This window comes from Herpailurus yagouaroundi, unplaced genomic scaffold (genome assembly GCF_014898765.1).
Source record: "Herpailurus yagouaroundi ecotype Mexico unplaced genomic scaffold, PumYag 77, whole genome shotgun sequence".
NCBI lineage: Eukaryota > Metazoa > Chordata > Mammalia > Carnivora > Felidae > Herpailurus > Herpailurus yagouaroundi.
This window is the reverse complement of record NW_024412388.1, coordinates 26,150,002-26,166,972: the sequence shown is the minus strand read 5'-3', so window position 1 is coordinate 26,166,972 and position 16,971 is coordinate 26,150,002. Positions and strand designations below refer to the sequence as shown.

General features: G+C 50.5%; 1 protein-coding gene across 3 annotated transcripts in view; it reads right to left on the bottom strand.

Annotated features, from left to right (window-relative positions):
* CUNH1orf94 (chromosome unknown C1orf94 homolog) overlaps positions 1–16,971 on the bottom strand; it is a 37,226-nt gene that overhangs the window by 6,864 nt on the left and 13,391 nt on the right. Inside the window, exons 2-6 of one of the 3 annotated variants that reach the window (XM_040468620.1) lie at positions 10,101–10,789; positions 7,073–7,333; positions 5,864–6,039; positions 3,970–4,042; positions 1,532–1,609 (exon numbers count right to left, since the gene is read on the bottom strand). In XM_040468620.1, coding sequence (XP_040324554.1) covers positions 1,532–1,609; positions 3,970–4,042; positions 5,864–6,039; positions 7,073–7,333; positions 10,101–10,789 — 1,277 coding nt within the window. The remainder of the gene's footprint in view (positions 1–1,531; positions 1,610–3,969; positions 4,043–5,863; positions 6,040–7,072; positions 7,334–10,100; positions 10,790–16,971) is intronic. The other 2 variants (XM_040468628.1, XM_040468632.1) reach the window with 2 other exon arrangements.

Genomic DNA, 16,971 nt, shown 5'->3' with positions numbered 1-16,971 from the left:
GGAGAAAGGAGAGCCAAGGAGTGTACGTCTGAGTGTGTGTGTGTCGGGGGGTGGGGGGGGGTCTGTCCACCTGTGTGTGAGGGGCCAAGACCAGCCTGGGGATGAAGAGCAGTATTAGCTTCTCTCCTCACACCCCCGTTGCTGCCCCAAGACTCTCAGTCTCTCTGACTTGTGTGTGCAGCCTGGGGGCGTGCGTATGACTATATCTTCATGTGTGTCTCTATGTGTTTGCATTTGTCTCTGCTGCTTTATTTTGATACTGTGTTTTTGTGTATCTGTGTCCAAGAGGCAGTAAACCATGGTCATTGGCAGCATGGACTCTGAAGCTGAGCTGCCCAAGGTCAAACTCCCAATTTTGCCGTCGTGTGATTTTTAAGCACATATCCGCTACCCACGGAACCAGGGGTGCCAGATTTAGCAAACAAACAAACAAAAAAAGATATCCAGTTAAATCTGAATTGCAGATGAACAGCAAATAATTTTTTAATATCGGTGTGGCCCATGCAGTATTTGGAGCTAACTTATACTAAAACTCTACCCACCATCTATCTGAAATTTAACTGGGTGTCTCGTATTTTAACTGACAAACTGACATGGAAGGGTGTGAGTCCCCAGCCCCACTGATGCTGGGCAAACCCATGTGATTTTCCTTGGCCAGTGGAAAGCGGGTAGGCGCACATCCCACGTGCTGGCTCTACGCCGAGGCGCTCGGAAGCATGACGTGTTTCCGCTCACCCCTCTGGCACTCCGGTCATCCACCGTGGCAGGAGCCAAAGCTACCGTGTCTTGATCCCAAAAGGAGGTCACATGAAACAGGCTTGAACCCAACCCCAGCCCAGCTCAACCAACTCAGAGGCCTATGAGTGAAAAATAAGTATTTATTGTTGAAAGCCTCTGAGGTATTGAGACCATCTGTTGCCACAGAAAAAGCTAACTAGTATGTTAACTTTGTGACCTTGCGCAAGTTATTTAATATCTCTGTGCCTCAGTGTCCTCATCCTTAATCTATTTCATAGGGCGGTTGTTAGGTTCATGCAGGTAAAGCCCTTATCTTTTTCTCTCTCTCTCTTTTAAAGTTTATTTATTTTTGAGAGAGAGCTAGCATGCTTGCGTGAGCCGCTGGGGGTGGGGGTAGAGAGAGAAGGGCACAGGGGATCCAAAGCGGGCTCTGTGCTGACAGTAGAGCCCGATGTGGGGCTAGAACTCATGAATTGTGCGATCATGACCTGAGCCGCAGTCGGATGCCCAACCGACTGAACCACCCAGGCGCCCTGCCCTTAGTTTATGCAGGTTAAGCCTGTAGAGAACGGCTGGCACACAGTGAGGGCTCTGCAGGTGCCAGCTCTTATCACCAAGGGACACTGGTTTGTCTCCACATGCACACTGGCCTCTGTGCCTGTTCTCTGGGGCTAAGGGCGGGCCGGGAAATATATGGCCAGTGCCCAGCTGGATAAAGACGAGGCAGCAGATGTCCTTCTGACTTGAAGGCCTTTGTGGAGCTGGGACAGAGGTGGGCAGGTTGTCTACTCACCTGTCGGGAATAACAGCCCAGCTGGGGGTGCACGGCCTGCTGATAGGGCATCCTGGCTGCACGCTGTGGATACAGGCCCTGCAGAGAGAAGGGGGAGGCTCAGCAGTGTGGAGAAAAGGGCTCCCAGCCAGCCAGAGAGCGGTAGCCGCTCAGCCCACAGACCAGCTCACGTGCCTGGATCGCCAGCCTGCTCGAGTCCGTCCCACCACACTGCCGGCCAGACCCACCCGCCAGTTAGTCCTGTCCAGCCATCAGGCCAAACAAGCACAACTCACCCCACACAGGAAGCCCCTTCTTGGGCAGGATTCATGGCCCTTGGGGTGAGTATTTAAGGTAAGACCTTGAGGAACCTGATTGCCTCTTGAATCCCAGATCTGCCCCTTGGTGGCTGTGTGACTTTGGGAAAATCACTTCACTTCTCTGAGCCTCTTTTCCCTTGTCTACAAAATTATATGTGTTTGGACCTGGAAAGGCTGTGAAAGTAGCTACATTATTTTTTTTTTGCTATTTCACCCTTTGTCCTTTCCCCAAACCCCATTCCTGCCCCAAGACAGGAGGTATCGAGGTACATCTGTGTGTATGTGTGTGTCAGTTTGCATCTGTGTTTATTTAAACACATCAACACGTGTGCTTCCCTTTGTGTCTGCAGCTGCGTGTTTCGGGTGCATTAGTTTGGGTCCCTGCAGCTGTGTGTCTATGTGCCACATGTACACCTGAGTCTGTACCTTATGATGAGGATTGGCCCGAAGATCAATGAGCTAGTCCATCTAAAGGGCTTAGAACAGTGCCCAGCACATAGTGAGGATTCTGCAAATGTTAGGGATTTTTAGAATTTCTCACTGCTCCCCACCCCTTGGAGAAGCTGTCTGGCAGTTCAGCCTGATGGAAAGTGGAATCTTTATTCCGAACTCTGTCTGGGGTGGCCTCAGGCATCCATGTATACACACACACACACACACACACACACACACACACACACACACACAGAATGTGCTTCTGTGGGTGGCGTCAGATCATGGCCCCTCTAATCTCAGACTGCCTCTACCTGCCAATTCAGAGTCATCTCCTCAGATGCTGCTCAAAGCACCCCTCAGGCCAGTATGTCTTTCCCAAAGATTCCAAACCCTGAGATGTTGCCTTCATTCTGGGCTCAGCTTGTGGCAACTATCAAAGTGTTGGTGGCTGACACTGTACCCTTGATGACTTCCTCAGAGCCCATGAGCTCCTCATCAAAGGCTCCAGAATTCCTGACATGGGGCCCTATCTTCCAGGTCCCCAAGTTTACACATCCTCTAAGAACCTCTCCTTGGTCTCTGCTCCCAACCAACTGACACAGACTGTGGTCAGGCCCTTCCCACCTCCACCAGCCCCTTCACCTGCATCCCAGACCCTGCGGCCAGGGCAACCCCTTCACCACCATGACCACAGCCTAGTCTCTGTGACCCCGGCCGTGGCCTGACCCTGGACAGAGAAGTCAGACAGATGGGGCTGTTCCAGCCGGCAGCCAGCTCCAAGGCCATGTTCTGTGTGTCTGTCTCCCTCCCCATCAGCCTCAGCTCTGTTATACACAGCAGACTCCCCCAGGCCACCATCCCCTCCACATCGGCCTGGGCCGGGCTACCCCTCGGGCCTGTGCAAGACAAACAGCCACCTCCCTGCTCCATCCTGGACGGATTTTCAAGAGACAGGGCCACATGTATCAGCATGAGCAACACACTATCTGACTTTAAGGATGTTGCTAGTTGTTCAACTTGCAATTCTGGAAAATCGAAAGCAACGATTTCTTCTTTGCTTGAGGTCATGGCCTCTTTCCACTCTCCCTCCTTAACTGGGAGCAGCATTCCTTTATGCCAAGGAGCCCAGGGCACTCTGGAGTTCCTTGGTGCTGTGGACTTAGTCTTTCATGGCTCTGCATTGCTCCGCATCGCTCCACAGTAGGGTTCTGAGCAAATTGGCTTTGGGACCTCATCTTTATTCCTAACGCCAAGCAGGAAAAGAGACTAGGATAGACCGTTCCCTGTGTCTCCTCCAGGTCTTTGGAGTTCCCTGACCCTGTTTCCTAGGAAGACCAGGGCTGAATAATAATAAAAACCAACATCTGTATCACACTTTAGATTTTTCAAAGCTCTTTCTCACCCATGAACTCAATTAACCTTACAAGCGAGTCAAGCCTATGCTGCTGCTGTGGCTGCTGCTTATTATCATGAGCCCATTTCACAAGTGAGGAAACCAGGGCTCAGAGCATTTAGCTAACTTTAACTTGCCCAAGGCCACACAGCTCGAAGGCAGTAGATTCCTTTAAACCCGAGTCTGCCGATTCCAAAACCTGCCTTCTTTTTATTAAATCAGGCCCCTTGACGAGCTGTCTTGAAGCTGGATGGCATTATGAAATCACGAGGAGCTGGAAGAAGGTATACTGCACTGTTCCCCATCACTACCTGGGAGGGTGAGCATCTCCAGCCGAGGCCAAGAAGCCGTGGAAGCAGCCCTGCCCTGCAAACACTGGCATCTCTGAAAACAAAGGGTCTCTGTGCTCAGGTACGTTCGAATCTCACTCCCTCCAAAAAGTCAGGTCAGAAGCGGGTGTCATAGCAAGGAGCTGCTATCTCCTGTTTATAAAGCAAGCCATCATGAATCAGCTTTATATGCCGAGCTGTGAGTGCACTTAGAGTGGATCGGTTTACACTGCATAAAAGTATGCAACTGCTTCTTTCAGAGGTGGGGTGTGCACACAGGGCTGTTCTTGGATTTGTTCCTGACGTGTGCTGGACTGTGAGCTTGTCTGTCATCTTCGAATGCCCTCGCCTGGCCAATGCTTGGCCTCTAGTCAGTGTCGAGCAAAGGTTTTTGAATTACTTAAATGAATGAGTAAACACATAAATAAAAATGAACACATCGGTGAGTCGGTGAATAAATGCCTGAAGAGTAAACAAGCAAACACAAACGTGCAAGGGTGAAGAGTACTGGAGAAGGGGTCGGTGAGTGGAGGAGGGCATGCGGGTACTTCTCTCAAGACTGATGTAAGGAGGATCCAGATATGGGACCCGAGTGTGAGGCTTTCTGTCCTGCAGGAGGAGAGGGCAGGCCCTTGTCCTCTTTAGCAAACAAACAAACAAACAAAAAAGGCTTGAAAGCAAAACATCAAAGGGAAAGAAAGCTTAGCTTCTGTTTAAGATTCTGGGGCTAAGGCTCGTGCACTGGCCCAGAGAGGCTTTATATGGGGCAGAGAAGATTTGCCTTCTGCTCAGGGGACATCTAAGCCATAAGGCTTGCTGCTCTGCTATAAAAGAGGGAATGACACAGGGAGCCAAGGAGAAGTGGAAGGGGAAGGGAGACAGAGAGAGGACAAGATGACTTTCCGGTGTCTTGTTTTCTCTATTTGCTCTCTCCATGCTTTGCTGGGCCAGGCTAGGGCAGCAGGTTCCCAAGGGCCTGACTGTTCCAAGTTGGCATGTCCCGCCGGTACACCCACATGCTGCTCTGGAGAGGTGCTGGGGCGGGGGCCAGAAGACTAAGTAATCCTAGACATTGAGCACCTTTCCTGGAGAAGCTGAGCACTACCTAAAGGGACTATTTAAGCTACTGAATTGAACTCAAGTTGAAACCAGAGTGGACATTGATTTGATTTTTTTCTTCCTTCTGCCCAGTGGGCAGCAACTCTTAAGGGAAATTGACTTAAATAGACAAACTAAAGAAACTACATTTTCCTGCATAAGTAAGTTCTGTGAGTAAAATTTCCAATCCTGCTACATGTGTTTCTGGTCACTAATTCCCTTTAGGCTATTAGGCTATGAACCCAAGACTGAAAATGTGTATGCCAGGCCACCTTCACTGGTACAAGCTAAGACCACTCAGATGTCGTTGAAATAAGGTGGCCATACAATTTGGCGTCCACACCAGGGCACTTGAGAGTGAAAGGGCGTGCTTTTAATAATTATGCCGGGACAAAAGTCCTAAACCCGGACTGTCCTGAGTACTCTACAGGACACATACCATCCAGGTAACAAGGAAGCACTAGCAGGTGTGTGGGAAGCTGGGACCACACCATCATCCTATGCTTGGAGTCTAAGCACTTAAACGGCCAAAACTAGCAAAGCAGATCTGGAATACACAGCATAGAGTGAACTGGAATTCAGACAATGGAAAATTTAGAAGGGTGTGTGTGTGTGTGTGTGTGTGTGTGTGTGTGTGTGTGTGTATACACCACACAGTTGGTCTGATGTGGCTGCAATGAAGAGAGTAACAAGTCTAAAGCCTATTTGTGAATCAGGCTCCCCATAAGCCACAGCTTCTCCGTGGCTGGAAGCTGGACAGCCAGACCCACTCACTCACCTGATACTGTGGGAAGGTGGAGTGATTTGTGAACACGGGCGGAGGTGGATAGTTGAGGTTGAGCCACAGTGGCTGGTTCAAGGTTGCTGAGGTCCAGGCTGTGGCAAAGCGTGGGGTGAATACATTCCCTGTGTACTTGAGGTTGTTCTTGTCGGCCACCGTCACAGGTGGGTTAACTGCAAGTCATGGGAGAGGTAGAGTATTTCAGTGATTGGAGAAGAAAGAGGCCAGGACACCCTCAGCACCGTGACTACCCCAGGATTAACGCTCTCAGATGTCAGGTCTTTTAAGCTCCAAGACTCGGGTTCTTCAAAGTTTGGGTGACTTTCCAACTACAGAAAAACATCGTTAGCACACACCTGGCCAATTTGGAAGAAGTGAGAATCCCAGCATGGTCTGGCTTAGAGCTCTTTCTCCATCATTCACTAGTAAAGGAGATGGTTTAGCAAGAAAAAACAATAACCCAGGTTGCTATGGCTATATTTCACCTAGGTACAAAACCAAATTCTTTCAAGTGCTTTACAAAAATCCAGTTTTATACCAACAATTGCTATGTCGTTGGAATTCATTCTTACCAAGTTATTAAAGCAGTCCCTTGGGACATGTACTTGGCAACACCGAGAACCTTATATAGGTTATTGTACCTATATTGGAATCACTTTTTAAAAATCTCAAACATTATTTAACTAATATGGTACGACCCCAAGTTAGTCTGAATGAATGAGATTTGGTTGAGTTGTTCTGGGATATGAATCCTAGGTTCTCTCCCTCTATAATACGTCCTGTGAGCTTATCACAGAGTCAGAGCTGGGACCTCAGTTTCCCCTTATGGGCATCTTTTTTTGGGAAAGGAGTTCTGACTGAAACAGTTGTAAGGAGAGAAAGCAGGGACATGAATAATCTCAATGTAGAAATAATAGGAAGCATGGATTTTTCTTGGGCTTGAGCAACTTGAGAGGATATGAGGCACCCTGGCTCCGAGTTGTATTCAAATTGACCACTAATGATGCCCATGGGACCCTGAAAGCCACCTGTATTTCCCTAGTAGTTGTATTCCTGATAAGGGACGTAGGAGACAGTCATTTCCCCATTTTATGAGTTTAGAAACTGACACCCAGAGAAAGACAGTGACTCAAAGGCAGCCATTTGGCGGCAGAGTTTCTGGATTCCCTTCCTCTACAGATGCTCCCCTGGGCACGCTCAACTCACGTTTCAGCTCCAGCCCGTCCACCTCCATTTTGCTGCGAAGCTTCAGCTGCCCGCTGGAGTTTTTGGTGGCCCCAAGAAACTCATAGAGCAGGTTCTTCTCGGCTGGCCATACAGACTTCGTGGATGGCAGGGCCATGGACATGGAGCCTATTGGGTCACTGCAACTCTCCTCACCACCGGTGTCCTTCCGGCTCTGGGGCCACTGACTGAGAAAGAGGCTCTCTCGACCCTTGGTTGGATCCTTGGTGCTAGGGTTCCATTCTACAGCAGGAGAGAAACTGGGTCAATGGCTCTGGAAGGCCAAGTGCTGGATGCTGGGAGAACCCTCTTGTGGACAAAGTGACAGGTCCTCCCTAGCACACACGTGGGACTCAAAGCACTCTGGGGCCTCTCTGCCAGCCCAACCCAGTCCTACTCTTCTCCCTGGGGCCTTTGTGGACCATTGCCCATTCCAATCTTCCCCTCTCATGCATGCATACATGGATCCATCCACCCTCCATTTGTACCTTCCTCCCTTCCATCCATCCATTCTCCCTTTCTTCCATCCAAACTTCCTTCTTCCCAATTACCTTTCTTTTCTTCTCTTCTTTTATTTTCCTCCTTCCCCTTCCTTCCTTTTTCCCTCCTTTCATTCCTATCTTTTTTCTTTCCTCACTCCCTCTTTTTTTCCCTCTCTTCTCTCTATTCATCCACAGTGCCGACCCTGGATACAAAGCTGCCTTCAGGGGGCCCCTGGCTTAGTGGGGGAGACACACATTCCTGCAGAGCACATGGTCTGCACCGAGGTCCAGCCCCTCACCATGGACTCTGCTCCTGCTGTGCCGCTCGCTCATGGGCAATGCAGCCCGCCCGTCAGTGTCGGGCCCTGACCTGAGTCCTGAGGACACTGTGATGAGTCAGAGCTAGACTCAGCCCTGCAGGAGCTCACAACAAGGAGGGAGAGAGAGACAGACCCAGAAATAGCTCCAGGACAAGACAGATGGGGACCGTGAGGTGACAGAGGGACACAGTGGGAGAAGAGGGTGGCTGAGACGGCTTCTATCTGAGACGGTCCGAGGGTTTCCGGAAGGAAGTGGGCCTTCAGTGAGGCCTTGCATGCAGGAGTCTGGAAAGGTGGCACTGCGGGAGAGGGCGTCAGGGAGACACGATGAGTCCCTGCATGGGGATGGGGCCAGGCTCAGGTCTCCTGCCAAATAGACTGAGTGGACTGCCAGCATGAGGATGCTGCCTGGACCATTGTGGAACCCTCCACACCCGTATTTCCTTTTGAGCAAAAGGAACTCATTCTTCAAACAAAATTAACTATGGTTGAAATTATATACGTGGGGGTTTGTTTGTTTTTAAGGCATTGTCTGGTTGGAGTAGTGCTCCCCACTCCTACCCCAACCTGGAGGTTTTGCAGGTCTCCCTGGAGCTTGGCTGGGAAACGGCCCTGGACAAACAGCAGGTGCCCTCAGATCGTTCCCATAGTGGCTGGATCGGAGGACCTGAGCCCTGTGTCACCTGTTGAGAGTGGATCTGATCCTACCAGCTCTTGCCCCCACCACAGTCCAGTGGCCTGTGGCTGAGTGTGGACAGAACTGGGCCTGCCCTCCTAGTGCCATCCCAGCCAAGGAAAGAGTGCTATAGTCTGAGCCAATTTAGGAGAAAATGACATTTTTAGCAAAACATGTCCCCAGAGTCTCTTCCAAGAGTTTCTCTGGTTGCCAAGTTTAGCCCCCAGCCAGTGTGCTGAAATAACGGTACCCACTAATAATAGCCCTTTCCCCAGAGACCCACACACCTGCAGTCTCTCACCCACCTCCCATCGCCTTGAACACACTTGCCACTCACTCAGCTCCAAAGCTCCCTCTTCTAACATCTGTGTACACAGACAGACACACATACACACACACTCCTGCCTGTCATTCCTCCGCCTCACTCACACGTACACAACTATGCACACAAGACACACACATTCAGATGCACTCACACCCGCATTTTTTCTAGCAAGCATACTCACATCTGTAAAGTTCTCTTTGGCACACAGACACACACAGGTAGCGGGCACGGCGGGTGGGAAAGGAATACCTCCAACCCAGCGGCCCCATCCATCCGGGAGCTATCCATACATCCTTTCTGGAGAAGGAGATGGCAGGAAAGTCCCACCCTCCGGGTAGGGTTCCACCTTCACACGCACAGCCCATGGCTCCAAAGAGGCCACTGGCTCCCAGAGACTCTTCCTAGGACCCAGAGTCCAGCTTGCTGTCCCCAGCTCTGATTTCTCAGCCTTCCGATAATGCTCCAGAACACAGAACACGCACTTATTTGCTTAAGGAGAGGGATCTGAGCCTTCCCAACACAGGGATCTCAGGTATCCATCCACGCTCACAGCCCGGGGGTAATTTTTCTTTTGGTTGACAGGGGTATGGTCAACTCTCCTAGTAACTGCTTGGAACCATCCGGTCTGAGTGGCTGGATCAGAAGGGGCACAAGGTGCAGAACCTGGGAGTGGGATGGGGGGGAACAGTCCCAGGGAACAAGTCCAGAGCCAAGAGTCTGAACTAAACGTGGAAGGTTTGCACATTCACTCCCAGGGCCCAGAGCGAGGACCAGTCCTCATGGTCAGAACAGGTGCCTTTATCGGAAGCCAGATGACACTGTCTGCTAATCAAATTTCCCTCCTATCTGGCTTAAGGTCCCCATGCTGCAGTTACAGCTGGGGTAAACGCTTCCCTCAACGTACTTTGAGTACCTGGATTCAAAAAATGAGCCCGTTACCAAATGTGCCTCTATCTCCCCTCAAAGTGCGCTGGGATCAAGGTCACCACGTTTGCTTAGACAAGCTGTGCCCCATACACGGGCCTCCAGCAGAGGGGGCCTGTGGGTGCAAAAAGCAGGCTGCACTTGGGGCCCACACCCACCAGAGAGACCACTGCCCCCCACTCTGCACAGAGATGCCATCTGCACCTGCTGTAACCCTGATTGGCTTGCTGGTAAGTCCCTCCCTGCAGGCTCATCTACTGGCCCTGCTCCCAGGCCCACTCACCCATCAAGAGGTGCCCCTCCATAGCAGAGTCAGCCTCGGGCTTGGAGCAGATCTTCGCAAACACTGGGAGCTGCCTCTTCTGAGGCGGGAGCTCAGAGAGCTTCTCAGGAGGTGCAGACAGAGGCGGAGGCGGTAGCAGTAGGAATGGGCCCAGCCCCATGGGCTCCCTGGGTCCTGGGCCACCGAACATGCTGTTCTGCAAGAAGTCCTTGATGACCCTTGTCTCCTCCAACACCATCTTGTTGTCAGGAGCCTTGGACGTTTCTGTGGACTTGAATGGGAACTGAGCCAGGAGCTTGCCGATCTCTGAGTTAGAGGCACCCAGGCTGTGGCCCCCATCTTCTGTCCCCTTGACACTCTTGACCTTAGCAGCGCGCAGAATTCCCGTGACAGTAGACATGACAGAATCACAGTCCGGCCGGCTGCTGATGACAGACATGGCCACCTTCGGCTCAAGAAGCGTATCACCAGCAATGATGGAGGTCCCCGGGTACTCACTGCTGTCCGCCACTGGAGGAGGTATGAGAAGGCAGGGAGCCAGCTGTCTGGGTCCCTCGGGAGAGGTGCCGGGGGCCTCCAGCTCCTCCGAGCTCTCTGTGACCAAAATGAGGTGCTCTTTGGTCAGGCTTAAGAACTCCTGCTCCACCAACAGGGAGATCTCATCTTTATCACGGCTGAGCTCCAGAGCTCTGCAAACGGGTCAGAAAGACAGGCAGCTTTAGTGCCAGCTCACTAGGGGTGGCTCCGTGGCAGGGCCCAGGCCCCAGGGAAAGGGGAGGAAGAAAACACGTCTCCAGGCCAAAGAAACCTACTGCTTTCTCAAGACAGAAAATGGACAAACAGTGGGTTCCCAAGAGGTTTCTACACATGCCAGCACCGAGAGCACAGTTCTGGGAATCGGGACACCTGGGTCCTCTCCAGACACTATGTCTTGCTGAGTGAGCTGAGCCTTAATTTCAATCCAGCCCTTCCTGTTCGGTTGTGCCCAGGACCTGAAACAAGGAAAGACCAGCTGCACAGGGGTCAGGAGTGAGCCGACAGCTCTGAGCGTAGAGGCCAGAGTGCTGGGGCTGAGCGCCAGGAAGCCCAAGACTCACTGCCCCGTGGCAGGGGGAGGGAAGGGACTGTGGAGTGGACAGCTGGACTCACGCCCTGCCTCCCTCACTTCCCTGCTGGGACCTTGGGTAGGTTGCTTAGCATCTTGACACCCTGTCTCCTCATCTGGTTAACAGGAATATCATAGATGTACAAAGCACCGTGGACAGCGTCTGGCACAGAGTAAGGGTGACACGAGGGTGTCTACACCTGTGTCAGCTTGGTTGGGCTCTGGATCCTGGAGTCCATACCACTTCCCCGTGGCTACCCATGTCCCCCCACGTTGGCATGGCCCTCCAATCAGATCACAGTCTCTGGGCTGAGCCCAACTTCCCGTGGGCAGCTGCAGTTGCTTGGTCCGTGCACTGATTCACATGCATCTCCCTGTACCTACACACTGGCCCCTACCTGCACCTCACACAACAGGATGGCAATCCTGTTGGCCTGGCTTGTGGCCCAGCCTGCCACACTAGCATCTTTGGCAAGGGGGCATCTTCCTCCCTGGCACTCCCAGAAGGACCATGACTACCTAGCTTAAAACCATCTGCTATCCATATTTGGTGGGCTCCCATAAGAAGTCGATGAGGTGCTCTAGAAAGAGCATTCTGAAAACTTCTCAGTGCTCTCTCCTGGGAGAGGGTGGTGAAGACAATGAAGGAGCAATGGGGGGGGGGGGTGGGAATGAAAATGCCTCATGAATGGAGCTCTGCCAATGGGGACATCTGGAGCACACCCCTACTCTCACAGTTCATCCCAAAGGCCCAGTGAGTCCCACAAACGGGGACTATGAATGTTCCCAGCAGGGATGTGGCTTCCTGGTAATGCTCTTTGTATATGAGCACATGCACGCTCACCTGTGTACAAGAGCAAATGCACGCACGTGTGGGTGTATTTGATGCATACACACGTGCAGGCACAAAATGTCTCGCATGTTCCCACACACAGAACCAGGGGGAAAGTCACTGCATTTGACAGCCAATCAGAACGGACATAGGCTACAGTCCCAGAGGCTTCCTCTGTGCCAGGCATTACCCCCTTCGTTGCCAGGTCCTGATGAGGCCCGGGGGGTGTACCAAGGTCGCTGGGTGGCCAGGGTAAATGGCAAACACTGGGAAGAGCTGAAGATATGGGAGTGCCTCGCTATTCTAACAACCGAGACAGCCATGCCCCCTGGTCACCAGCTGCGCACTCGGCCTCAGCAGACTTAGAAGCAGAGAGAGGTGCCAGGAAAAAGCAGAATCTGGCCAAACGGGTCTGGGTTTCAATAGGGTGCTAGTGCCTATTTCATGCCAGAGCCCAGAACCTCCAGGCCTCCCCTGTAGCACGGGCGTGACACCTGTACCGGCAGTAATGGCATAGGTCTGAGAACGTGGTGAGGTGCCCAGTGCTGGCTGCAGTGGGAGGGTCCTGGGAGCTCAGGAAGGTGGTGTGGCTGCAGGGAGGCTGGGCCATCTTCCATTCAGGCTTTCTTGATCCTTCCATGCTCTCTCCCCCCCTCCTCTCTGCCCTCTCCCATTCTCTTCCTTTCCTCCGTCCCATGTCTAGACTTTGTCTATAAATAGGCCCCACTCTCACTGCTGTGTCCCTGGGAACAATCAGAATAAAAGAGGCTACCAATCTGGGTTTTAGACCCCCTTCTTCTTCTTCATCATCATCCTCAAAGGGAACAGGTGAGTCCCGAGTCACAGACACCAGACATTTAAAGGACCACTCTTTGACTCTCCCCTCTACAAAGCAAGCTATATACCAATAGATTTTCTAGAAAGACCTACTACAATGATATCAATTTTAAAACATTGTGATAATGGTATTGTGGTTTATGCTTAAAAAAAAAACTGAGTCCTTATCTCTTAGAGATACATACAAAGTGTTTACAGATAAAATTATGTCTAAGATTCACTTTAAACTTAATCCAGCAGAGTTGGAGGGGAAGATGGCAGGGTCATAGATGAAACAAGATGGCCACACATTGGCCATCACTAAAACTGGGTGACTGATAGGTACATGGGTTCATCACGTGCTATTTGCTCTACTTTTGGCTGTTTTTTTTTTTTTAATACAGGTGTTAGACATAGAAACACATAGAAAAAAGTCTCACCACTTACTTAAGGCCAACTCTAAGGAGAAGTCGAGGCAGATTCTAAGGTCCCCTCAGGACCTTGGGGTCCCTGAATCAAAACCCACCCACAGATGGTCCTTTCTCAGCACCTGATAAGACACTCCTACCTCTCCCCAACTCGGAATACAGGCAGAAACTGAGTAGGAACCCCTATCCTTACTCTGGATACATCACAGAGGTCACGGGCCTCTTAGGAAGCTGGCATCCCCAGAAGGGACGGCACAGTGCCAAGAATGGAGGACCCACTCTGCTGTGGGCCCTCCATGTACCCCTGAAAGGCTCCACTCTGGCTGTGGGCCTTCCACGTACCCCTGAAAGGCTGCCCCCGGGCACCGAGGCTTCCCATGGGCCTCCACAAACCCCTATTTCCCTTGCGTCTGTCATAAATCCACTACAGAACAGACAGGAAGCCAGGCATCCACATACATGCTTGAATTTAATCCTCTCCACATTCCTGGGCAATAAACAGCATCATCCCCACTTTATGAAGGGGAAAAATTAAGCCTGAAAGAGGCCAAGGACCTTGTCAACTAGAAAGGGTGGGGATGCCAGTGGGTCTGGCTGCCTTTGCTGCCTCCTCCTACCGCATCCGGCTTCCTTTCCAGGGTCAGTTATCCAGCAAGGACTCCTACTCCATGGCTGGGCTTCGTTCCCCAATCTGAGTGTGATCAGGGCCATTGCTGGTTTCATTCCATCACTCCAGCCTGTGGAGGATCATCGCGGTGAATCCTGGGTCTGTCATCCATGGCATTAGCTGTCCCTGACAGCTCCATTTCAGCTGCATGTCTGATGAGCACGTCTTTTGGGTCTTCCGCCAATTTATGGATAGAAGTGTTGAAGGGAACAAGCCCAGGGCCAAGCCTTGGAGACACTGCCGGATACCCTCCCCGCAGCCTGACAGTAATCCTGGCTCAACACTTTGGGGGAATAAATCAATCCAGTCACTATCGGCCCATCTCGACTTCTCCAAGACAGCCTTTATCAAGCACCTCGCTGCAATCAAGATTCATCGCACAGTTACAAGTCCCTGATCAAGGGTCTTCCTACCTGCCCCCTCCACTCCCAAGAAAACAAGATTCATTTGCTCTTGTTTGTTCTAGAAAACTGCATGCCTGCAGAGTTAGGACATTCTCAGAACTCAGATCAATCCATTTCTCTGTTTATTAACCTCATGTTTAAGGCTTAATTTCAATCCATCCCTTCCTGTTCGGTTGTGCCCACTTAAGTGTTTATTTTCTTCATGGTATTAACCACTACCACACAGCATCTTTTTTTACATCTCTACTTCCCACAACAACATAACTTCCCTGAGGGCAGGAACTGTATCTTGCTCAGCACAGAGCCTCAAGGTCTAGAGCAGTGCCTGGCATACGACTCCAGTTCATCGAGAATTTGTTGAATCAATGGGTGGACTAGCTCATGAACTTATCTTGACATCTCTTGGAGCTCTTGACATCAAGAGCTCTATTGCCAAAGACTTCCCAGTTCCTTCCACTGGTTGCAAACTATCTTGCCTTGGTTCCATTTTCTAGCCCCCACAACTAGCCTGGCAACCCTCTAAGCTGGTCAGATGATACTAACCACATGCTCAGCCCCACCCTAAGAACTCCCCACCTCTGCACAGTGGTCCCACAGCAGACCCCACACAGAGCCCGCCTGATCTTCACAACCACCATGGGCTCCCAGAAAGATTTTTCATTCTCCCCACGACTTTGCTGGGTTCACTGTCAAGTCTGTTCCCCTGCATTTCCTGGAATCTATCTTTTCTTCTCTCTTCCTAAGAAGTTTTGCCGATCCTGGCACCTCTCCCATGCTATTTGCTTTCTCCTTTGAGTTGGTAAAAACCATAAAATCTGCCACAGACTGTATCACAGTGAATCACTCAGGGAGGCTAACTCAGCTCCCGGGCACTGACAAAGAAAGAAGTCAGGACTGGTGCCGTGGCCCCAGGGGCCACCGCCACCTTTGCGTTGCCTACCTCCAGAAGTGACAGGTGCCTGAGTGAGTGCATCATGTCTGCATTCGCAGGGTACAGAGTCATATAAAAATAAAGGCTATTGACTGGTTGGCACCCCTTCCCAGAATAATGACTAAGCAAGCACACTGTTAGCTCCCAACAGCGGTTCTGTGTACATGATAACACAGAGCAAAGATGAAACTGCTATTCAGCTGAGCCAGACAACAGAAAAATGCAAGCGGAAAATTGTTAGTGCTACAAGAGGACACCAAAACAAATATTTTCTTCCCACCGTGGCATTTCAGAACGACGACAAACACAGTACCCAAGCCCAGCGCCCAGGCAACATGGCTGACTGTGACCGAAGCAAGTGAAGGGCTCCAGGTCTGCCACCGACCTGAGCCTGAGTGACGGTCCCTCTGCAGACCGACCTCACTGACTGTGGATGAGGTTCTGACTTCCCTACCTGTCTGCATGGTTGGAGCAGCAGAGCCTAGTGGCCAAGAGCTCAGTCCCTGGAAAGAGTCAGAAACAGGACTCAAACCCTCACTGGTAATTGGGGGCCATACCTTAGGCAAGCTGGCTGACACATCTAAGCCTCAGGTTCCAGGCTCAACGAAATACAAAGAAGGCTTAGCACTTAATGGAGAGTTCGCAAACCAGCCAGGCACTGTGCTAGGCATTTTCCACGCAAAAGCCTCATTTTAATCCCCACAAGAGCCCCGGTGGGGTAGGGTGGTAGACTGATTACAGTGATACCCCCATTTTATCATGCCTTCCTGTATCCAGGCCCTTAGGTAGACCCCACCCATCTGGATTCAGTAATAAGCAGAAATACCTAGGAATAAATTTCACCAAGAAGGTGAAAGACCTGTACTCTGAAAACTATAAGACACTGATGAAAGAAATAGCAGATGACACAAATAAATGGAGAGGTACACCATGCTCGGGAATTAGAAGACATAATGTTGATAAAATGTCCATACTGCCCAAAGCAATCTACAGGTTCAGTGCAATTCCTATCAAAATGCTATCACATAACTAGAACAAATAATCCTAAAATTCATATGAAGTCACAAAAGAACCCAAATGGCCAGAGCAATCTCGATAAAAAAGAACAAAGCTGGAGGTATCACGTGCCCAGATTTCAGACTATACTACAAAGCTATAGTAATCAAAAGTGTATGGTACTGGCACAAAAATAGACACAGAGAGCAGTGGAACAGAACAGACAGCCCAGAAATAAACACCCGCATATATGGTCAACTAATCTACAGAAAAGAGGCAAGAGGGTACAGTGGAAAAAAGACAGTCTCTTCAATAAACGGTGCTGGGAAAGCTGGACAGCTACACTCAAGAGTGAAACCAGACCACATTCTTAAACTACCTACAAAAATAAACTCAAGATGAATCAAAAACTGACATGTAAGACCTGAAACTGTAAAACTCCTAAAAGAAAACCAGCAGTAAACTCTTGGATAACAGTCTTAGCAATATTTTCTTCATTGTCTCCTCAGGCAAGAGCAACAAAAGCAAAAATAAACAATTGGGATTACATCAACCTAAAAAGCTTTTGTACAGTGAAGGAAACTAACAAAATGAAAAGGCAACCTACTGAATGGGAGAAGATATTTGCAAGTGATATACCTGACAAGGGGCTATTATCCAAAATGTACTGAAAATTCATATAGTTCAACACC